General features: G+C 36.7%; 1 protein-coding gene across 3 annotated transcripts in view; it reads left to right on the top strand.

Moving 5' to 3' along the window:
- The window catches only part of AK9 (adenylate kinase 9), a 163,224-nt gene that overhangs the window by 67,610 nt on the left and 71,928 nt on the right, over positions 1–23,686 (top strand). For all 3 annotated transcript variants that reach the window (XM_007484428.3, XM_056818661.1, XM_056818662.1), the window contains 3 exons: positions 1,227–1,344; positions 5,463–5,527; positions 6,419–6,541. In XM_007484428.3, the coding sequence (XP_007484490.2) occupies positions 1,227–1,344; positions 5,463–5,527; positions 6,419–6,541 (306 nt within the window). The remainder of the gene's footprint in view (positions 1–1,226; positions 1,345–5,462; positions 5,528–6,418; positions 6,542–23,686) is intronic.

Genomic DNA, 23,686 nt, shown 5'->3' with positions numbered 1-23,686 from the left:
GTCAAATTTATAAGAATACAGAGCATCCAATTGCAAAATGGTCGAAGTATGTGAACTGGCAGTTCTCAGTAGAAGAAATTAAAACTATCTATAGTTATATGAAAAAAAAAGGCTCCAATCACTACTGATTAGAGAAATGCAAATTAAAACAACTTTTAGATATCACCTTATACCTATCAAATTGGCTAATGTGACCAAAAAGGAAAATGATAAATGTTGTAGGGGCTATGGGAAAATTGAGACACTGTTTATGGAACTGTGAACTGATACAACCATTCTAGAGAGCAATATGAAACAATACTCAAAGAGCCATAAAACTACATGTACTCTTTTTTACCCAGTAATACCACTATTGGGTCCATATCCCAAAGAGATCAGAGATAAGGGGAAAGGACCTACCTGTATCAAAATATTTTTAGCAATTCTTTTATAGTGACAAAGAATTGGAAACTGAGGGTTTATTCATTACTGGGGAATGGACAAACAAGTTGTGGTATTTGGATGTAAAGGAATACTATTGCACCTTAAGAAATGACAAACAAGATGAGTTCAGAAAAACCTGGAAAGACTTACATGAACCGATGCAAAGGGAAGTGAGCAGAACCAAGAGAACAATGGATATAGTAAAAGAAATATTATGTGATGATGGGAAATAAAGGATTAATCATCAGCAAAACAAGTCTCCAAGATAACCACAAGGGACTTGTGATGAAAATGCTATCCCTAGCCAAAAAAGGAACTATTAGATCAAAGAATGCCATCTTCCACTTAATTTTCTTCATGATTTTTTTCTGTATATGATATGTGTCTTCTATCAAAACATGAACAATATGGAAATATGTATTGCATGAAAACAGTGGTATGGCCTATATCAGATTATTTATTGCCTTAAGGAGTAGAGGGACTAGGGAGGAAGGAAATTCGAGTCCTAAATGTCAGAAAACAATTGTCAAAAATTGTTTCTACAGGTAACTGAAAAAATAAATACGTATATTTTTTAAACCCTTCCATCTCTAAATCTAGAATTCTTTGCTCCTGTGCAAAATGTAATATTTTGGATGGAGTTATAAAATACAGATAATCTCATAATAAGATTGATAACTATTCTAATGAAGAGTTTATAAGTTCCCAGGTCAATAACTTTTACATTCAATTTCTAAACTATAATCTACTATTTTAATAGTTGCAAAAACAATGCAAAAATGATTTTTTTAATTGTATTACAGGAAAATTTTTACTTACTAGGCTGTTTTTAGAGAACATAGCTGATATTGCTGCTCAGGTGCTAAAAAGAAAAAGGGATGAAGCAGAAGAAATGAGGGTATTGGAAATGCTATCTAAAAGGTAAACTCTGCTATAATGCATTAATAAACCAATTTTTAATATTAAGAAAGTTATTGAATAAAAATTTAATAAGATATAATTATTCAGTTGATATTGCTAATTCCTATTGGTAGAATTTTTATAATACAAAATAACTACTGATTAGCACAAAACCTAATTCATTTTTAAGAAAAACTGTAACTTTTCTAAGTACTTTTCACTTCTTTAAGGAAGAAGTTGATGATATTATCAGTTAGTATCAACTTATTTCTTTCAATCAAGAATCATCTCTCAAGAGGCTCTCTGTAGAAGCAGCAGTAAATTGGGATTTTTTTTCTAATTTAGCCATGCCTAACATAACACTACAAATTAAAATCTACATTTGGAAAGATAGAAAGGCACGAGGAAGTTCATGTATAGATACACACACAAACACACACACACACACACACACACATAATCCTCTGATGGTTTATCAAAGTATGGAGATGGCCCTAAGTTCTCAAAAGCTGTACAAGCAGATTTAAAGCTATGAAATGTCCTATCAGATTTAACTTTGGCCTCTGATATTACTATGAATTATCCAAATAATGAAGGTGGGATGACTATGAATATCTAGCATGTGTTTCCCTTTAAGCTAGAGTCCAATCCCAGCCACTAAGGTTGTACCATAAGGTTGAATGCCTGAAAGGCTCTTTGAAGTGAAAAAGGAAGTGATCACCCACATAGGGAGAGGGGGAAGGGCTTGTTTCCCTTTGTTTATTATAATTAGTTTTAATTAGTTAATTAGGAGCAGACATGAGGTCAGCAAAAAGGGTTTTTGTTCATCTTACTCTGTCCCCTTTAAGAAAGGCTCCTTGAAGCGAAGGGGATAAAGGTCAGCAAAGGGAGAAGTCTGGGCTTCAGCTATGACAGCTGAAGAGAAAGAAAAAGAAATTTAAGGTGAAGAAAGAAGAAGATTTTAGTGAGTTGATATACTTTTGTTGAGAGCTGAGAGAAGAAGACACTGTCAGAAGGCCCCATTTTCTCTGGGCTGTCCGAGAGAACAGGGGTGATTGGAATTAGCTCCCTGCCAGTTGGTGACAGTGGAAGTGAAAGAAGAAAGAGATTTAGGAGGTGGAAGAAGAAGGAAACTTACCAAACTGTAAATCAAAAGTGGGGTGACTGAAAAGGTCTGGCTTTGAGGCTTTTTTCTCAACAGAAACTGAAGGTGGCGCCAGAGAGCTATCTGTGAAATTGTCACAGGTCTTGCTTCAACTTATCTAGGAAGAGTTTATAAATTATTTTAAGGCGTTCAATATAAATTTAAGGTTTGGAACAAGTTAGCAAGATAGGATTATCATCTTTTAGTTAGTGAGAGTAGTAAGTGTAGGTTCGCCTCGATAAACAAGAAGCAGCTTCATGAGAAGCAGTTTGGTGGGGTTGGTTTATTTAGAAATATAGTTAGGATTAAAACTCCTTATTTCTTATATCTATATTCCAATACTACTTTTAATAGAATATTTAGGTTGGATCAAACTGCCTCAGGCCTTCAATTAAAGCTATCAATGCTCAGTATCAACACAGTCAGATCAATTATATTCATATCATTTATTATAAGTTTTAATTCATTTTACGGTTGTCCATATTAGACCCAATATAAATAAGGCCAGTTTTAACATACAGTAAAACATACAGTTTTAACATGTAACATTGTTACATTTGGATCGCTTTTCCTTCCAGTTACCTTACTACACTTTCAACCTCAGTTTTTGGGGTTTTTTTGTTTTTTAATTTAGAAAGGGCTATTGCCCAGGTATTACATGAGCCCAGAGGATTATAGAGGATCTAGAAGAAAGGTGAGACTTGTTGGAAAGAGAAGCAAAATTAACAATCACAAAATAAAAATAATTACATTGTAGGATTTTACATATAAGAAGAAAGAACAATCCATTGGTTCAGTCAGTAGACAGTATTTCAATTTCTAGGCAACGTTAGAAAATTCTCATTTTAGCTTATGATATAGTCAGTTTCTGGCAAGGATTTGTTATAGATAACCAAGGAGAAGCAAAATTCTGTTTGAAGTCTAATAATATGAGTAAGCGTCAAGAATAGAGAGTTCTTCCTATAAACCACCATGAGGAATATTCAGCACGTTGGCAAGCTAGATTGTGTCCTTTGGCATACTCTTTACCTTTCATTCCTCTGTATTCACCTTCCACCCTTGTCATGCTAGAAAGAAACAGGTACAAAGATGTTCAGGAATATGTGGGTAAATGTTTAATTACCAGCTCTCCTACCCACCTCCCCTTAAAAAATGCCTAACTCTTTTAAGTTTAATCTGCATTATTATTAATCTCCATCATGTTAAGTCTGTGCAATCAACAAAATGATAAATCAAACCTTAATTTGTAACATATACCAGTTTCCAACGTGTTCACATAGAAAATTTACCAATCATCTCCATAGAGTTGGTTTGAGCTGGGTCCACCCTACCCCTGACTGTGGTACACAATTGAAGAGCCCCTCTCAGATTTCTATGGTACATTTACAACACTGTTTAATCCAGAAAGGAAGAGAATATTTTAAGCAAAACTATAGCAAAACATTATCTTCAAAATTACTGCATATCATACCAATTTGGCATACATCCCAGGCTGCTGTCTCAGTGCTGGGCTTCTAAAGAAGTTGATTAGACTAAAACTGATCATGGATGTAAAGGTACATCTACATTCACAACTTTGGAAGATGATTCAATATTTCTTGTTTTTGTGGTTATAACAGAAATAAGTTGCCAACATAATACTAAAGTATTCATTTCCCCAAGGCCTCTAGATTCAAGCGATGCCTATCTTGGAGCAAGGAAGGGATGGGGAGGTGGGATGCAAAGGAGAAGATGGAGCAAGGATGCAGCTACTTTCCATTGGGAAATTTATCTTGGGCTATTACTTAAGCCTTGGCATGCCTACCAACATCTATCTTCCATCAAGATCTTGGTTTCTTCCATTAGTGTTATTTGTACTTAAAAAAAAAATCCCTTTCCTGTCATCTTAGAATCAGTACTAAGCATCCAAGGCAGAAGAGTGGTAAGGGATAGGCATTTGGAGTTAAGTGACTTACCCAGGGTCACATAGCTGCCCCATTTGTGCTTCTTTGATAACAACAAATTACTATCTTCCATTCCTGGCTGCCTGAAGGGTTACAGACACAGTGAGAATTAATTATCTTGGTTCAATATTAGTGTTGGTTAAGTTCTGCATTTACATATTGCTCATTTTATATGGCATATTTTGTATATGACAAAATTATTCTTCATTCTGATATCAGTTGAATATACTAAACCAGATTGTTAAAATTAGGATTTCTGAGGCACAGCCAAGGCTCACACAGGGGCACTGGACCTTCCATAACACCAGCCTCATACACGTAGTTGAGTTGGAAGAGTGAGTAGAGCTTAGTACTTTCCCAGTCTATACTAGCTCCAAACTAGATAACATAGTAGGAAGCAGTAACTCCAAGGAAAGAATGGGTCTGGTCTTCATAGTACTCAGGTGGCTTGTATGCCCCATGCCTCAGATAGTTCCACATGCCCTCCTCTTCACCTCTGGAGGTAGGGAGCCCAATATCATAGCTTTCGTCACTTAGAAGACCAACTTACAAATCATGGTTGGGGAAAAAGAAGATAGGAGGAGAAATTAAAAATTAAACTTAAAAAAGGAAAACTGTCAGGGCCCAACTGAGACTTTTCTCTTTCTTTGCTGCCCAAGGAATCCATCTATCATCTATCCATCTGAGTCTCTCTCTCTCTCTCTCTCTCTCTCTCTCTCTCTCTCTGTGTGTCTCTCCCTCTCTCCCTCTCTCTCTCTCTCTTTCTCTCTGTGTCTCTCTTTCTCTCTGCTCTAATTCAGGAACTTCTTCAGATCTTTAAAGTGGTAGCAGAACAGAAAATTTACTGTTTCCATTATAGAACATAAACATTGAAGTTTAAATGATCTTGGGTATAAGCCTCATAAAAGAATAAAAAGTAAAGAAAAACAGAATAATATCCAGAAAGAAATAATATCCAGTAATATCCCCCCAAAAACGGTATCTAATTCTGTCTGCAGATGTTAAAGTTATGAAATTGCAAAGATGTTCATTTTGGAAAATTCTCATTTCAGAAAATCAGATGAACCAACAGTTAAATTTAAAGATAAAGAAAAAGAACCTCATGATCAACCTAAAAGCAAGTAGAGTTATTTAATATAATATGATTTTCTAATGTGTCACTTAATATAATTCAAAAAAATTAGAGGAACCACTGAATACTGTCAACCTTTGTGCTTCATGATGCATAAATATGTTTAGTCATTTAATCCTTGTCCAACTCTTAATGAACCCATTTGGGGTTTTCTTGGAAAGATATACTGGGTGGCTTGCCATGTCCTTCTCCAGCTCATTTTACAGGTGAATAAACTAAGTCAAACAGGGGTAAGTGACTTGCCAAGTATCACACAGCTGGTAAGTCTGAGGCCATATTGGAATTTAGAAAGATGAATCTTCCTCAGCAAGGATCAGACCATAGGACCAGGCAAACTATATGCATTTATAGGTGTTTGGGTTGTGTGTACATTAGATACTGAAACTTAAAATTGCTCTAAGATTTTGGGGACATACTGTGTGTGTGTATGTATATTTGGGCTAGACACATGGTTCCTCCAGTATAGGGAACTCTTGGTATAGAAATTTAATAGTCTAAGATTTAACCCAGAACCTTTGTTTTAAATCATAAAAATCTTAGAGCTGGTTCCCTCTAATGTATTCCATCAATTTTAGCGTTAGAGAGTAGTTGTTGACACTAAGTCAAATGAATTGCCCAGTGTCACAAAGCTAATATGAGTTAGAGACAGAGCTTGAATCCAGGTCCCTTTGACTCCAAAGGTGCCTCTTTTATCACCTCTGCCATGCTTTCTTGAAATCTACATGCAAATACAATGAAAATGTTCTTCTTAGCATGACATACTCCCAAATCCTTTTCCGATAAATTCTGGAGTGAATTCATTTGAACAAGGCATAAAATATACTAATTTATAACCTTTCCCTCTCCCTTTGTTTTCTCTGAATAATCTGAAACCAGGATCTTTAGAAGAAGCTATTGAGGAGACAGAAGTAGAAGCTGAGGAACGTGAGATGGTGGAATCTGAGCAGGGAGCATTTGAAGGAGAGGAATCTGAAACTACAGCAGAAGCTGAGGCTGAAGGTGAGGATCAGGAAGATTATATTGTATTTAATATTGTTTCATTACTTTTACCCACATTTTCAGCTCCTGTCCAATCTCATTCTATAAACTAGATCTACTATTGTATCTGAGGAGCATTGGGTCCATAATACCCAGAGATAGCAATGCACAGACCAATGTATCTTTCCTCAGAGTCTTTGTGAAGAGAATTTTTCCAAGGCTGACCTGGACATCCAAGCTTCTGCCCACTAGAAACAGAGCTCCTCTCCCAAGAAAGGCCCAAGTTAGGGTCAGTCAGGGAAGCCAAAATGGAACCATGTTTTAAGAATTCAGAAAGTTGGGGGCAACTAGGTGTCCCAGTGGATAGAGAACCAGACCTAGAGATGGGAGGTCCTGGGTTCAAATCTGACCTCTGACACTTCCAAGCTGTGTGACCCTGGGCAAGTCACTTAACCCCCATGGCCTAGCCCTTATCGCTCTTCTGCCTTGGAACCAATACACAGTATTGTAGGAAATAAATTTTAATAGTTTTACTAAAATATATGAAAATTATAAATAATATGGTAGTCACTGATTTAAAGAATTATTGCACAAAGTCAAGATGACTTTTAATAGCTTTTATTTACAAAAAAGGTGGAAAGAGTGAAAGAAGAGAAACACAGAAAGGTAAAGAAGACATTTAGCCTGTCTAAATATTTCTCTGGTACTCAACTCAACCAGGACTTGTTGACCTTCAGCTGGAATTAAATCTCTCCAGAAGACAGGAAAAGAAAGCCAGCTATTCACTCACCCAAATTCCCTCCAAGAGGTAGGTCAAGATGATGACTCAAGCTGAAGATGACTCCTGAAGCTGATTTCTTCTTGAAGCTGACTTTCTTCTTGAAGCCCACTTCCTTCTTGAAGCTGACTACTCAGCCCCAGATATTCAGAGCTTTTTATGGTGACTTCTTGTCCCTTCCCCTCTTCACAAGGGCAAACCACAATTTCTGTATTGCCCAGACACTGCCCAAGGTGGGCAGTGTCTATGGCCTCCACTCCTCACCTTCTGGAGGGGTAAATTCTCATCAGAAGGTTTCATAGATTTCTGGCTGATTGAGTTTCTGAGAGTTTGAATTCTGAGTTTGAATTCTCTAAGTGATTTGAGAGCTCCAGTACCTAGTTCAAGCTTTTGCTGATCAATCAAAAGGTAGACAAAGGAGAGTTAATCCTGTCTTCACAATATACTGAGACACTAAGTAGGGGTACTTAAGTTATTGTTAACCAAAGTGTTAACTCTAACTAGGCAAAGAGAATAAAGGATTTCCTTTTAACAAATGTAAACTCAGAATAGATAAAGAGAACCAAGAATTTCCTTTCACAATCCCCTCTGTGATCCTTTAGGGAGACAATCTCCTCCAATGGATCATTTAACATAATCAGCTAAAGATTTTCTAACTATAGGTACATACAATATTGCACCTTCTAAAAGGAAACTACAATAGTTAGAGATAAGAGGGGACTAAGAGAGAAAGAGAGAGCAAACCAATGGTTATTAGGCACATTGACAATAAGCCAAATGGAGGGCAGTCCCCTTTAGTATAAGTTTACATTCAGAATAAATGTGTTACAACCCCCCATAGTTCAATCAGTTATATTTCAGGGTTCATTCTGGGTCTTCTGATGCTGTGGAGATTTATTCAGGCATCTTCATGGCATCTTCTTCAAACAATTCATCTTCTAAATTCAAAGAGTTATCGACCTTTTCCTGAAAAGTTTTTTTTTTTAATTTTTAAATCTTGGGTTTTATGAGAATCATACAGTATTGATTCTAAAATAGAAGGCAAGAGTTTAAAAAAATTCAGAAGATAACATTCCCTTTGTATTTGCCCCATTAGATCTCTTCCCTTTTGGAGATCATTCTAAGTTAAGCGCTAAGAGAAAACAGAATGGTCAGTGTGTCTACATCTATTTTTTTAGACCACTGCCAAACTCTGGCAATTACAGCACCTTCTTTCCTTTTATCTCTTTCAATGGCTGAGCAAGGCAGTGGTCTGCCTTGCAGTTGTAATTCAGACATCACTAAGAAATGCCTGCCATTACATTATTGGATGATGAAGTGTGAAGTCCATACTGACATGACCTCAGTGACTAAAGCAATGGACATCATCATTATTATCAAAGCTAGCACTGATGTCATGGTTTAAGGTTCGCAAAGTACTGAACATGTCATCTCATTTTATCCTCACAACAACCCTAGGAAGTCAATTCTTTAATTATCCCCATTTTACAGGTAAGGAAACTGAAGCAGACAGGTTGAGTGACTTACACAAGATTAAACAGCTAGAAAATACAGGAGGTTAAATTTGAATATGTCTTTCTGATTCCAGGTCCATCACTCTATCCACTGTATTATACTTAGAGCGTATTAATTGAGACCTGACTAGGTTTGAAGGGCCATCAGGTGAATTTGCTTTAAGTATCAGAAAGGGTAGGAAAATAAGAGCTATGCCAATAATAATTCAGTATTCCATAGGAGCACACAAAGATGACTATCAATTGGGAAAAGAGACAAAAGTATTTTGTATTAGAGGAAAGTTTGGCTAGCAGAGTTTATAAAATTGAAGTAGGGATTTTGTAAGGGTTAAATTAGGAGTTTTGACAAAATGAGAGAGCAGCTTTTAATAATTTAAGTTTTAATGAGAATTTAGTAGTCATAAATTAATATTATCCCTTTAAGCCAGAGAAAAGAAAACTTCTAGTAACTCTTAACACTTAATAATTTAGTTTAATTAAAATAAAGATAGTAAAAGAATATAGTAAAATGAGTATAATAAAGGAGAGAAATATAGGAAAGAGGTAGAGAAAGAAAATTTCCTAATGTCTATAATAGTTATCCTATAACTATATCCTATCCCATATCCTATAACTACTACCTAAAACTGTCAATATATACCTATAACTGTCTATAACTGCTCCTAAGTCCAGCTGATCACCCTTCAACTCAGCTCATCAGGCAGAATATATATATGGGGCAGCTGGGTGACTCAGAGGATTGAGAGTCAGGCCTAGAGATGGGAGGTCCTAGGTTCAAATCTGGCTTCAGACACTTCCCAGCAGTGTGACCCTGGACAAGTCACTTGACTCCCATTGCCTAGCCCTTACCACTCTTCTGCCTTGGAGACAGAAGGTAAGGGTTTAAAAAAAAAAGAATATATATATATATAATATATATATATATACATATATATACCCAACCACCAACTAATCACCAACCCATACCACCAGCAACCAACAGCCAACAGCCAATTCACACCCAGCAGACTTCTCCTTAACTGCCAGCCCTAACTGTCAGCAACTGACTCCTTTTATAATCTTTTCCTACCTGACTTCCTGTCTCTATGGTCTGGTTAATCCCTGCACATCTCTATGGTAAGAGGACGTCCAGCTCCCCAGTTAAATTTATTTTTTTTAATTTAAATTAATTTATTTAGTCAATTTAGAACATTATTCCTTGGTTACAAGAATCATATGATTTCCTTCCCTCCCCTTCACCCACCCTTTCTGCAGCTGATGCGCAATTTCATTGGGTATTACTTGTGTCCTTGATCAGTACCTATTTCCATGTTGTTGTTTATACTAGGATGATCATTTAGAGTCTACATCCCTAATCATATCCCCTCGAACCACGTATTCAAGCAGTTGTTTTTCTTCTGTGTTTCTATGCCCACAGTTTTTCCTCTGAATGTGGATAATGTTTTTTCTCGTAGATCTCTCCAAATTATTCAGGATGACTGCATTGCCACTAATGGAGGAATCCATTACATTGGATTGTACCACAGTGTATTAGTCTCTGTGTACAATGTTCTCCTGGTTCTGCTCTTTTCGCTCTGCATCACTTCCTGGAGGTCATTCCAGTCCCCATGGAATTCCTCCAGTTCATTATTCCTTTGAACGCAATAGTATTCCATCACCAACATATACCACAATTTGTTCAGCCATTCCCTGATTGAAGGGCATCCCCTCATTTTCCAATTTTTGGCCACCACAAAGAGCGCAACTATGAATATTCTTGTACATGTCTTTTTCCTTATTGTCTCTTTGGGATACAAACCCAGCAGTGCTATGGCTGGATCAAAGGGCAGACCATCTTTTAGCAACCTTTGGGCATAGTTCCAAATTGCCCTCCAGAATGTTTGGATCAATTCACAACTCCACCAGAAATGCATTAATGTTCCGACTTTGCCACATCCCCTCCAGCATTCATTACTTTCCGTTGCGATCATGTTAGCCAATTTGCTAGGTGTGAGGTGATAACTCAGAGTTGTCTTGATTTGCATCTCTCTGATTATAAGAGATTTAGAGCACTTTTTCATCTGCTTGTTTATAGTTTTTATTTCATTAACTGAAAATTGCCTATTCATATCCCTTGCCCATTTATCAATTGGAGGATGGCTTGATATTTTTTGTACAATTGGTTTAACTCTTTATAAATATGAGTAATTAGACCTTTGTCAGAGGTTTTTGTTATGAAGATTGTTTCCCAATTTGTTGCTTCCCTTCTAATTTTGGATGCATTAGTTTTGTTTGTACAAAACCTTTTTTAATTTTATGTAGTCAAAATTATTGATTTTACATTTTGTGATTTTTTTCTGTCTTGCTTGGTTTTAAAGTCTTTCCTTTCCCAAAGATCTGACATGTATATTATTCTGTGTTCATCTAATTTACTTATAGTTTCCTTCTTTATATTCAAGTCATTCACCCATTCTGAGTTTATCTTGGTGTAGGGTGTGAGATGTTGAGCCAGACTTAATCTCTCCCAAACTGACAATTTTCCCAGCAGTTTTTATCAAATAGTGGATTTTGGTCCCCAAAACTGGGACCTTTAGGCTTATCATAGACTGTCTTGCTGAGATCATTTACCCCAAGTCTATTCCACTAATCCTCCTTTCTGTCTGTTAGCCAATACCAAATTGTTTTGATGACTACTGCTTTATAGTACAGTTTGAAATCTGGGACTGCAAGGCCTCCTTCCTTCACATTTTTTTTTCATGATTTCCCTGGATATTCTTGATCTTTTGTTTTTCCAAATGAATTTTGTTGTGTTTTTTTCTAATCCAGTAAAAAAGTTTTTTGGTAGTTCAATGGGTATGGCACTGAATAAGTAAATTAATTTGGGTAGGATTGTCATTTTTATTATGTTAGCTCATCCTATCCATGAGCAATTGATGTTTTTCCAATTGTTTAGATCTAGTTTTAATTGTGTGGAGAGTGTTTTGTATTTGTGTTCATATAGTTCCTGTGTTTATCTCAGCAGATAGATTCCTAAGTATTTTATAGTATTTTATATTGTCTAGGGTGATTTTAAATGGAATTTCTCTTTCTAATTCTTGCTGCCGAGATGTGTTGGAGATATATAGAAATGCTGATGACTTCTGTGGGTTTATTTTGTATCCTGCAACTTTGCTAAAGTTGTTGATTATTTTGACTAGCTTTTTGGTTGATTCTCTAGAATTCTTTAAGTAAACCATCATATCATCTGCAAAAAGTGATATCTTGGTCTCCTCATTGCATATTTTAATAACTTTCAATTTCTTTTTCTTCTCTAATTGCTACAGCTAGTATTTCTAGTGCAATATTAAATGATAGAGGTGATAATGGGCATTCTTGTTTCACTCCTGATCTTATTGAGAAGGCTTCTAGTTTATCCCCATTGCAGATGATGTTTGCTGATGGTTTTAGATATATACTGTTTATTATTTTTAGGAAAGGCCCTTCAAATTCTATGCTTTCTAGTGTTTTCAATAGGAATGAGTGTTGTATTTTGTCAAAGGCTTTTTCTGCATCTATTGAGATAATCCTGTGATTTTTGTCAGTTTGCTTGTTAATATGGTCAATTATGTGGATGATTTTCCCAATATTGAACCATCCTTGGATTCCTGGTATGAATCCTACCTGGTCATAGTGAATAACCTTCATGATCACTTGCTGGAGTCGTTTTGCTAGTATCCTATTTAAGAATTTTGCATCTATATTCATTAAGGAGATTGGTCTATAGTTTTCTTTCTCTGTTTTTGACCTGCCTGGCTTTGGAATCAATACTATATTTGTGTCGTAAATGGAATTAGGTAGAACTCCTTCTTTGCTTATTCTGTCAAATGGTTTGTATAATATTGGGATTAGTTGTTCTTGGAATGTTTGTTAGAATACATTTGTGAATCCATCTGGACCTGGGGATTTTTTCTTAGGGAATTTTTGATGGCTTTTTCAATTTCTCTTTCTGATATGGGATTATTTAGGTAGTCTATTTCTTCCTCTATTAGTTTAGGCCATTTATAGTTTTGTACATATTCATCCATGTCACCTAGATTGCCATATAATTGGCCATAATAGTTTTTAATGATTGTATTAATTTTTTCTTCATTACAGGTAAGGTCTCCCTTTTCATCTTGGGTACTGTCAATTTGGTTTCCTTCTTTCCTTTTTTTAAATTAGATTGACCAATACTTTGTCCCTTTTATTTGTTTTTTTTCAAAGTACCAGATTCTAGTCTTATTTATTAAATCAATAGTTCTTTGGCTTTCAATTTTATTCATTTCTCCTTTGATTTTTAGGATCTCTAATTTAGTCTTCATCGAAGGATTTTTTAATTTGTTCACATTCTAATTTTTTAAATTTGCCTGCCCAATTCATTGATCTCTGCCCTCTAATTTGTTAATATATGAACTCAAGGATATAAATTTCCCCCTGAGTACTGCTTTGGCTGCATCCCTTAGATTTTGAAAGGATGTCTCATCATTGTCATTTTCTCTAATGAAATTATTAATTGTTTCTATGATTTGTTCTCTATACAATTTTGGAGAATCACATTATTTAATTTCCAATTAATTTTTGCTATTCCTTTTTCTCCCTATTTATTTTTCTCCACATATCTACTAATTCTATTTTTTCTAAGATTTCATTCACTTCTCTTACCTCTTTCTTATTTATTTTTTGGTTTGATTTATCTAGTTCTGATAGAGGAAGGTTCAGGTCTCCCACTAGTATAGTTTTTTTTATCTATTTCATCCTTGAGCTCTACTAATTTCTCCTTTAAAATCTGGATGCTATGCCATTTGGTGCACACATGTTGAGTACTGATATTTCCTCATTGTCTATGCTGCCTTTTATCAGGATGTAATTACCTTTCCTATCTCTCTTAACGAGATCTATTTTTTACTTTGGCTTTGTCAGATATCATGATTGCTACTCCTACCTTCATTTTATCAGTTGATGCCCAATAGATTTGGCTCCATCTTACTTTTACCCTATGCGTGTCTACCTTCCTCATGTGTGTTTCTTGTAGACAGTATATGGTAGGGTTTAGATTCCTAATCCATTCTGGTATTTGCTTGCATTTTATGAGTGAGTTCATTCCATTCACATTCAGAGTTATAATTACCAGATGTGTATTTCCCAGCATTTTGATTTCCACTTCTAGTCCTGCCTTTTCTTCTTTCACTATTTCCTTCTACACCAATGTTTGTTTTTAATCAATCCCCCTAATTCCCACCCTTATTTTACTTCCCTTTCTATACCCCTCCCTTCTTATTCCCCTCTTATTTTCTTTACAGTCCTTTTAGACTACCCCCCCACACTCTCCCTCCCTTGTACTGCTTCCCTCCCTACCAGTCCATTTGTTACCCTTCTACTTCCCTATAGGGTGCAAACTAATTCTCTCCCCCAATGTATTTGATTGTTCTTCCCTCTTTGAGTCAATTTCAATGCATGTAAGAGTTGAATATTTCCTATCTTCAACCTCTTTACCCTTACAGTGTATTGATGTTCTCCCCCCTCCTGCCATGAGCTTCTTTGTGACATATAAATTTACCCCCTTTTGTTACTTTTCCCATTTCTTTTAGTATTAATCTCTTTTTCTTAGCTCTAGTTGTATGTGTATATATCTATATATACATATATATGTATTCATGCATAAATATATCTATATACATATTTATGTCTTGGCATTTCATCTTATACAGTTTGTCACTGTTCCCTCTAAGTGTAATTCATATAGCTGCCCAGGTGATAATAGCAATTTTTAAGAGTTACCAATGACCTTTTTTCTTATAGGGATACATATCATTTTAACTTATTGTGTCTCTTTTAAAAAATTTGTTGGTTTTTTTGGGGGGGGTTGTTTTTCTTTTTCCCTCTTTCTTAATTATCTTTTGATGATTCTTTTGGATTCTGTGCTTGGGCATCAAATTTTCTGTTCATGTCTGGTCTTCTATTTTGTTAAATGACCATACTTTCCCCTGTTAGAATATAGTCAGTTTTGCTGGGTAGTTGATTCTTGGTTGTAGAGCTAGTTCCCTTGCTTTCCAGAATATCTTATTCTATGTCTTTTGGTCCTTCAGTGTAGATGCAGTCAGATCCTGTGTTTTCCTCACTGTGGTTTCATGGTATCTAAATGACTTCTTATTAGTAGCAGCTTGTAATATTTTTTCCTTGATCTGCTAGTTCTTAAATTTGACTATAACATTCCTGGGTGATATCAGTTGGGGACTAAGTATGGAGTGATCTGTGGATTATTTCAATCTCTACTTTTCCCTCTTGTTCTAGAATATCAGGGCAGTTTTCTTGAATAAGTTCCTGTAGTAGGATGCCCAGGCTTTTTCTTTTGTCATGGTCTTCCAGTAGACCAATGATTCTTAAATTGTCTCTCCTGGAACAGTTTGTGAATGAGGTGCTTCATATTTTCCTCAATTTTTTCATTCTTTTGATTTTGTTTTATTGTGCCCTGTTGCCTTATGAAGTCGCTTGCTTCTAGTTGTTGTAATCTGGTTTTTAAAATTTGGATTTCATCCCTGGCTTTTTGGTCATCCTTCTCCTTCTGGTCTGATTTTCTTTGGAGGTCATCTTTCATCTCCTTTGCCTCATTTTCAAGATGGTTAATTTCAAGACACTATTTTCTCATTTTAGTTCAAGTGCCTCTGTTTCCAGATGACTTTTCTTACTTTTTAAGTTCTTTAACCAGTTGTCTTCAGCCTCTCTTAATTGTGTTTTGAATTGTATTTTGAATTCTTCCAAAGCCTGTATCCAGTTCACTGGGGTTTCTGATTTTTTTACTTAGTGTTCCTTCATCCTTCTCTGTTCTGTTTGCTATTTGTTCATTGCCTGTATAGAAGCTGTCTATTGTAATTTCTTTTTTCTTTTTCTGTTGTTTGTTCATATTTACCCTTTCTTTACTCCCTGCAGTTGCCTGCACTCTTGTTCCTCTCATTTTGTGTGGTTTGGGGATTTTCTGTCAGCCTTCATCCTTGGAGCTTTGTCAGCAAATCTCTCAGTGTAGTCTGTGGAGCAGTGTTGGAACTTGAGCTTCCCTGCCCTCTTAAAGCTTTGATGGGATTAAGTCCAGCTGGGTTGAGCTGGATGTGCCCTGAGGCCAAAATCTTGGGAAGGGTGTGGTAATATGAAGTGTCTCTGATGCTGCAACTAGGCTGCCTACTTTTCGCTCTGTGCTTCATCTCCAGCTTCTTCCCCACCACCTATGTTTGATGCTCTGAGCCTGGCACAGCCCTGCCCACAAGGTATCCCTCCAGACCAGCACCCTTGCCCACCCAGAGGTTCCAGCTACCACTGGAGGCTTAGCACTCTAGATGGGGGAGGGGTCCCTGGACCTTCCTTCTTCCTTCCCCTTAAACCCGAGTGTTTTTGAATTTAGACTTTGGGAGGTATACCTTTCAAGTTGAGTCCAACAGGAGGGTTCCTTAGCTCTGTCTTGTTGTTAGGTTTGATTTTTCAGTCCCCTAGGAGCATTTAGTTTGTAATCAGTAAGGAAGGGTTTTCAGAGGTCTGAACTTTTGCTGCCTCTAAGATGCCATCTTGACTTCACCTCTCTCCCCAGTTAAATTTAAAAAGGAATAAAGAATTCCTTTTTACAATTTGTACACTATTTGGGATTTCATTATTAAGTACCAGTTGGGTCTTGGATGCTACATCTTTCTCCAAATACTGTCTATTACTCTGGTTTACATCTTGCATCACTTGCTCTCTTAGATCAAAACAAGATGGTGGGACAGCAAAGTTGACTTGGTGTATTGAAACCCAGGCTTAGACATGAGAGGTTCCTATTTGTCCTCAGATACTTCCATAGCTGGGTAACTCAAGGCAGGTCACTAAAGCCCCATTGCCTACCTCTTACTGCTCTTCTTCCTTGGAGCCAATATACAATATTGAATTTAAGATGGAAGAGAAGGGTTTTTTTTTTAAAAAAAGCCAACATGGAAGAGATTGCAACACAAGATGGATCTGCAAGAAAAAGCAAGAAATTTGGAAGTTGTTGAACTGCCAGTCAGCCAGATGGAGATGAGATTCCAATAGAATCTTGAAGAAGGGACAGTTGGGAAGCCCAGCAGCTTGAACTCACTTCTCCTTTCCTCTGACTGTTAGAAGGAAATGGTAAAACCAATTCCTGTCTTGGTCAATGATTATTTAGCTGACTGAGTATTAAGAAGATTTGAAGCTTAGCTCTGAAAAATCTCTGTCAACTTTTGCTATCAATATCTCCCCATAGAGAAAATAACCTTATTTCCTGAATTGAACACATTGTGAAAATCTTCATTCAACAGGAAATCATAGGAAGTTAGGGAAACCCATTTTCCTCTTCCCCCCTCCCCCTCTTTACCTCCTCTACCTTAAAGAATAAAACCCTCTTAGTTAAAAGCTCTAAATTGTGGGGTTATTTATTGGGGAAACCCTTCAAGCTTACCATTGTGAGAAGAACCTTTAGATCAGTTGAGAAAGGGAGAGGAAGTGGTGTGGGGGGAGGAGTGTAAGATCCAGCCTTACCTCTAGCTGGCTTTCTGGTGTCTCTGACCTAACCATAAATCTCATAATATTACCATCAATTACAGCAGAAATTAACTGAGTCTCACAAAATCTAAAGTTACTCATGTCAACATTGGGGTGGCCTTATAAATATTAAGTGTAAGAAAACAGAAATAGCTTTGTTAAATTTGCCTTACACAATATCAGCTGAAGAGTAGTCTTTTGTTACTACAAAGCAGCTGACTCAGGATGAGGATACTAGCAGGTAACTACAGACACGTTCTAAAAGGTATCCTAGAAGCTGACTTCTATTTATGATTATTATCAGATAGGACACCTCGTTTCTAGAAAGACCAAAGCAATTATGATATTACTGAGATATATTTTACAATCTTCTCTATACAACTTTCTACTTTGTGTGTGTAACCTTGACTTCATGGAACCTGGAGCATTCTGCATAAGACTCTTCTGGTTGAAGGAGAGGGTATTGACATGATGTTGCCTGCCTGTGTGAAGGACAGTTTGCACAAGAGCAAGAGAAAACATACATAGACCGGGTGGATGAAGGACTGACACTTCTGGTTTTAGGGTTGTCGATCCCTTTTGGGGGCTGCTCATCTACCTTTGGTGTCCACCTCTCATCAAGCTCTCCCCTGTGGGTCCAAAAAGCTGTTGCATGTGCAGTGGTCACACCCTATCAAAGCCATCTCAGCAGATAGGCTAAACCATGTTGAGGAATTAAGGAGTTGTTTTCTTTGGTGATTTTTAATTATCTTTTCCCATTTTTTTGTGTGCTAACTTTACCAAGATGGTAACACTTATTTTTAATAATTCTCTTACATCACTCTCTCTTCTTTTCCCAGTTTTTTCTTCTACCTCTCATTTTACTTTTTTATCTCTTTTAGAAGTTCTTTTTGGTCCTTACACCATTTCATTTCACATTTTTCTCTGAGGCTTCACATTGTAAAAATAAATTTGCGAGCTATAAAAATAAAATATTTAGATGGAAAAACTGTTCCAATATAGGTTCAAAACTTTTCAAACTGTTTAACTCACCAATCAGGTTCAAACTATTGGGATACAAGTATCCTCAGTGATAAAGTGAAGCTCAAATGTGAACTTCCCTTCAGGGCCAGGTGCAGGGACATTACAGAGACTCTTATTATAAACATAAAATATTTATTGAAATATATAAGGATAAATAGAGGATTTCTAATTCTAAGGGATTCTAAATCCACCCAAATAAACTCCCAGTTTCCACAAGGAACTGCTTCTCCTCTGTTTCACAGGCTACACTAATTCTCCCTGATCTGACTAACCCAAATTTATACTATCTAAATAAAAACTACCGCTATTATCCTCATAAATCTTAACTTTGCCTTCAAATTATAAAATAGCAAAGGCTAGCTGGTTGAGTCTCAACAAGAATCAAGTTAAGACTCAGAGTCCAAAACAAAGACCAGGTTTTTCTTTGGTCTTCTCAGAGTTAAACTATAAAACCACAATAATCACCAATGTTTCCCAAGTTGGGAAAGGAAAACACTGAGCTCCTTCAGGTCTTTCCCTCAGACAGAGGGAGAGAGGCAAAGATGTTACCTCCTCCAACCCTAAGAGAGACTTTCAGAGTGTGTGTCTCTGCCAACTGCCAGAGATCAACTCCCAACTGCCAGAGAGAGTAATTGACATAGAAAAGCAGTTATAACTGTCAACATCTGAAATCAACAAGCTGTCTCAGCTCTGCTTCAAACTCCAATTCTTTTCTCAAGCAGCCACTTTACTTCTTATCCCTAAACTAATAAAACAGTACTTATTTTCTAATATCATCTTTACAACACGTAGCTGTTTGTTAATATCCTCTTCTGAGTTTGTATTTTGATCTTCCTTATGATGATAGTAAATTTATATGTCCAGTTCTTTTTTGTTTGTTTTTTGCTTCTTTCTCCAGCTTGTTTCATGACTTTTAATTTGATGTTAATGTTGGACTTAGCTCTTGTGGTAAAGAGGGCACTGTCCTAAGCTTCTTGTGCTGGAGGCTCAGGGGCCTGGATGCTGACCTGAGCTGAGTATGTGTGTAGCAGGGGAGGAGCAGAACCTTGCCACTGGCTTCCTGAGACATGGCTTGTCTCGACAATGCCAGTGCCTGTTTTCATTCTCTTCTTACCCCAGTAAAAAAGACCTTTCCTACTTCTAAGTTCTAAGGCCTTCAAGTTATTCTGGTTGGCTCCATCTTTTTGTTGATTCTGTTGCATCAAAATTCATTTTGAAGTGGTTGCTTAGAGGTGACTTTATTTGGGAGAGCTCAGGGAGTTCATACCTTATTCTACTATCTTGTGTCTGCCCCCTCAAGAAATAGGATTTTAACAAACTCAGTAAGGTCTTAAGTAGATTCTTTGCCAATCCTCTCCATCCTTGGGTTATAATAACTCTGCTAAGCCTGGCACATAGTAGGTATTTAACAAATGCTTATTAACTGATGGACTGAATTTCTGTATCACATTACTAGCTAATATTGACCTTGAATTGTACTAAAAACAACAGCAGCAATAGCTATCTCATCATATCTCCCCCATCTTGTATTTGTGAAGCTAATTTTTGAGGGGTGAGTGTGAGGTGCTCTTTTGTTGGTGTAGCCTACAACCTGGATCCTGAAGTAACTTCTGAGTCTGGCCCAATAGGTGGGGGGATGGTTGGCCTGCCTTTTTTCTGTTTGCAGTTTTACTTCCACTTCCCCCTCATATTATGGAAATCCACTCTCTCTGCCTGCCTTTCACGTTGTGTTCAGTGGGAAAGCTCCCTCACTCATCCTGCTTTGACTCCTGTCCTCTTGAGGCACCTTTTAAAAATTGGTTTGGAAGGATAGTCAGAGCAGTTTTAGGCTTTCACAGCTACTAAGGCACCATCTTGGCTCTGCCCCCTGAAGCTAATGTTTGAACCCCAGTTTAAAACATTACATATAGTTTGATTACATTTCTTCTCATTAGATTCAGTCCATTATTCTTCTCTGTCAAGAAAATTATTTGACTTCTGATTTTATCATCCAATATATTGGATATCCCTTCTGGCTTTAAATCATCTATAAATTTGACAAGCCTAACTTTTATGACTTCATACAAGCCACTAATAAAAAAGCTATTGAACAACACAGGCCAAGGAGAGATCATAAGGACTTTCCAATGCAGAAGAAAAACATATGATTTATCACTTGTTTATATGTGTATAGGATTTGGGGTTTTGGTTTTAAAAGATTGCTCTATTGCAAAAATGAATGATAGAGAAATAGTATTTGAATGATAATACATGTATAATCCAGTGGAATTGCTTGTCAGCTCCCGGAGGGGGAAAGGAGAGAATATGAATCATATAACCAAGGAAAAATACTTATTAATAAATAAATAAATAAATGACTTCCTCATAAGGACTTTCCATTACTGATCTCATTCAACTTGACATTGGCCAGTTTTTCTTAAACCCTTACTTTCTGTCTTGGTATTGATTCCAAGGCAGAAAAGCAATAAGGGCCAGCCAGTGAGGCTAAGTGACTTGCCTAGGGTTGCACAGCTAGAAAACATCTGAGGATATTGACCTATTGATGATTACTCTTTGAATCTGATTATTTAACCCATTAAAATCCATATTACCATACTGTCATCTAACCAATCTCTTCTTGTCATATTGCCTTAAAGAATATTATAGGGAGCAGTGGATTGAGAGCCAGGTCTAGTGAAAAGAGGTTCTGGGTTCAAATTTGGCCTTAGATACATACCACCTATGTGACCTGGGGCAAGTCATTCAACCTCCATTGCCTAACCCTTACTATTCTTCTACCTTGGAACCAATGCATGGTATTGATTCTAAGACGGAAGGTAAGGATTTAAATATACATACATATATATATATATATATAAATATATATATATGCAATATATATATATATATATATATATATAATGGGAGACTTTGACTAACACTTAGTTGAAATCTACATATATGACATCTACAGCATCCCCCTGATTACCAGTCTGGTTACCGTATTGAAAAAGAAAATAAGGTTAACCTGACATGACTTATACTTAAGGAACCCATGTTGATTTTTAGTGATTCCTGTTTTCTTTTTCTAAATCTTTACAAATAATTCCTTTAATTATATGTTTCTGTCAAAAAACAAAGACAAGATCACTGGCCTATGGTTTACATCCCCAAGAGCACTTAGTAGTGATCCCTTCCAGTATTTTTGGTGCCTCTGAAGAGCATTTGCCTATTTCTAGGGACTTGAACTCATCAAGGATATGATTTGCTTTTCTTTGTATCTCAAACATTTAGCTTAGCACCTGACACATAGAAAGCAATTAATAAAGGCTTGTCATTATTACTGTCTGGACACTTTGCTCCCCAGCCTAGGAGAGCATTACCCAGTTGAGCCAGGAACCAGTGATGTTTCTGTACTTTCTCAGAAAACTTAATCAGAAAATTTTAGGAATTAGGAGGATATCATAACAGGTACAATGTGGTTTAGATGGCCTCCCTGTCCTGGAATTAGAGGAGATTAATCATCTAAACCAAGAAAGCAGGCGAACCCAAGAAGGCAGGGATTGCCATAAAAAAATTGTCTAATCTTCCGCTGTGTTGGTGCTATTTTGCTAGGCAGAGTCATGTTTGGGGCCTGCAGAACCTGAGAACAACCATTCATTATCAATTCTGTTCTGCAGTGGAGGTTAGAGTGGGATGGTACAGAGTGGGTGAAAGGGTGAGAGATAAGAAGGTAGGGTGGCAGGTGTTGGTTTGTACCCAAGGCATGGCTTCAAGACACATAAGTTTATTGGTTCAACTCTTCAAGATTTCACCATGGCCAACAGAAGCATCAATCTGGGCAGTGGATTAGCCAAAAATTCGTAGCTAAATGCAAGGGATGTCAGCAAGTTCTGGAGAGCCCACAGCCCACAGCAAGCTACAAGCAGACAAGTTCCATCAAATAGGACCCTAAAAGGAATAAAGTAATTAGTCACCAAGTTGGGCAAGAGAGCATAACTAGGACATAAATCAGAATTCAAAGGTGGAGTAACCAAATACATACTCAACTAAACTGAATAGGGATGATAAAATTATAAGGCAGAAGACCTAGCTGGAATCAGAATAAAGCAGCCTGCTACAAGGATGAAGAGTCTGCTGATATCTCTTGCCTCTAGTGATCAGCCACACATCCTGGATTTTCTTATGGATATGCAACTAGTGACAGCTTTAAGGGACCTTGAACTTATCCTTTCATATATATTTTATTTGAGTTCTATTTTTCTTCAATCTGTTATGCATAAAAACAGCTTTTAAGAAGATAGATTTTAGCTGATGTCATTAATTTTTCAACTCAGTTGAATACATTTTGAAAATTAAAAAGGGTCAATTACTATGAAATGAAATCTAGAGCCAAATTCCAATAAAAATTAGTTCTATCTTGGTTCCCAGACAGGGAAGTTTATTACTGGAAATACCAGAAGGGCCCAGACCAAAGGGCACATTCATTTCACAGGTTATTGAGAGGATCAAATGAGAATATATGCATAAAGTGCTTTATAAACCTTAAAGCACTATATTTTGTTGTTGTTTACTCATTTCAGTTGCATCCAACTCTTTATGACCCCATGTGAGGTTTTCTTGGGCAGAGATACTAGAATTTCTTTTTCCAACTCATTTTACAGATAAGGAAACTGAGGCCAACTGGGTTAAGTGACTTGCCCAAGGTCATATAACTATCTATCTGAGGCTGAATTTGATTTCAAGTCTTGCTAATTCCAGGCACAGGACTCTTATCTATCCCCTGTGCCACCTAGCTGCCCAGAATTGTTTATTATTATTATCATCATTATTATTACACCATGTTCCTACAACATTTGCACAAAAGTCATTATCATAGCAATCATAATTGCATCTGTTTCCCTAACTAAAAGTAATTATAATATCCAAAATTTGAATTATGAGAGGAAAACTAAATCTAAGAAACTATACATTCTGTGACTTAGAATGCTTATTGTCATCACAGATACATAAAGGAAGCGGCTAGTTGGCTGATGGATAGAAAGCCAGGCCTGAAAAGTAGTCCTGGGTTCATATCTGGCCTCAGACACTTCCCAGCTATGTACCCTGGACAAGTCACTTAACCTCAGTTGCCTAGCCCTTACAGCAGTTCTACCTTGCAACCGATACAGAAGATTGATTCTAAGACATCTAAGGTAAGGGGTTAAAAAGAAAAGAAATTATTTGAAAATAGGAAATATCAGTTTGGAAGAAGCCAACTGGATAGAAGGTAAGGGGTTAAAAAGAAAGTTTAAAAAAATACAACAAAACATTTTCTATCAAGCTTTCACTGCTTTTTCTAGTCAAAAAAAA

The sequence above is a fragment of the Monodelphis domestica genome, chromosome 2 (assembly GCF_027887165.1).
Source record: "Monodelphis domestica isolate mMonDom1 chromosome 2, mMonDom1.pri, whole genome shotgun sequence".
Classification (NCBI taxonomy): domain Eukaryota; kingdom Metazoa; phylum Chordata; class Mammalia; order Didelphimorphia; family Didelphidae; genus Monodelphis; species Monodelphis domestica.
The sequence above is the reverse complement of the archived record's forward strand: the minus strand, read 5'-3'. Positions and strand labels throughout refer to the sequence as shown.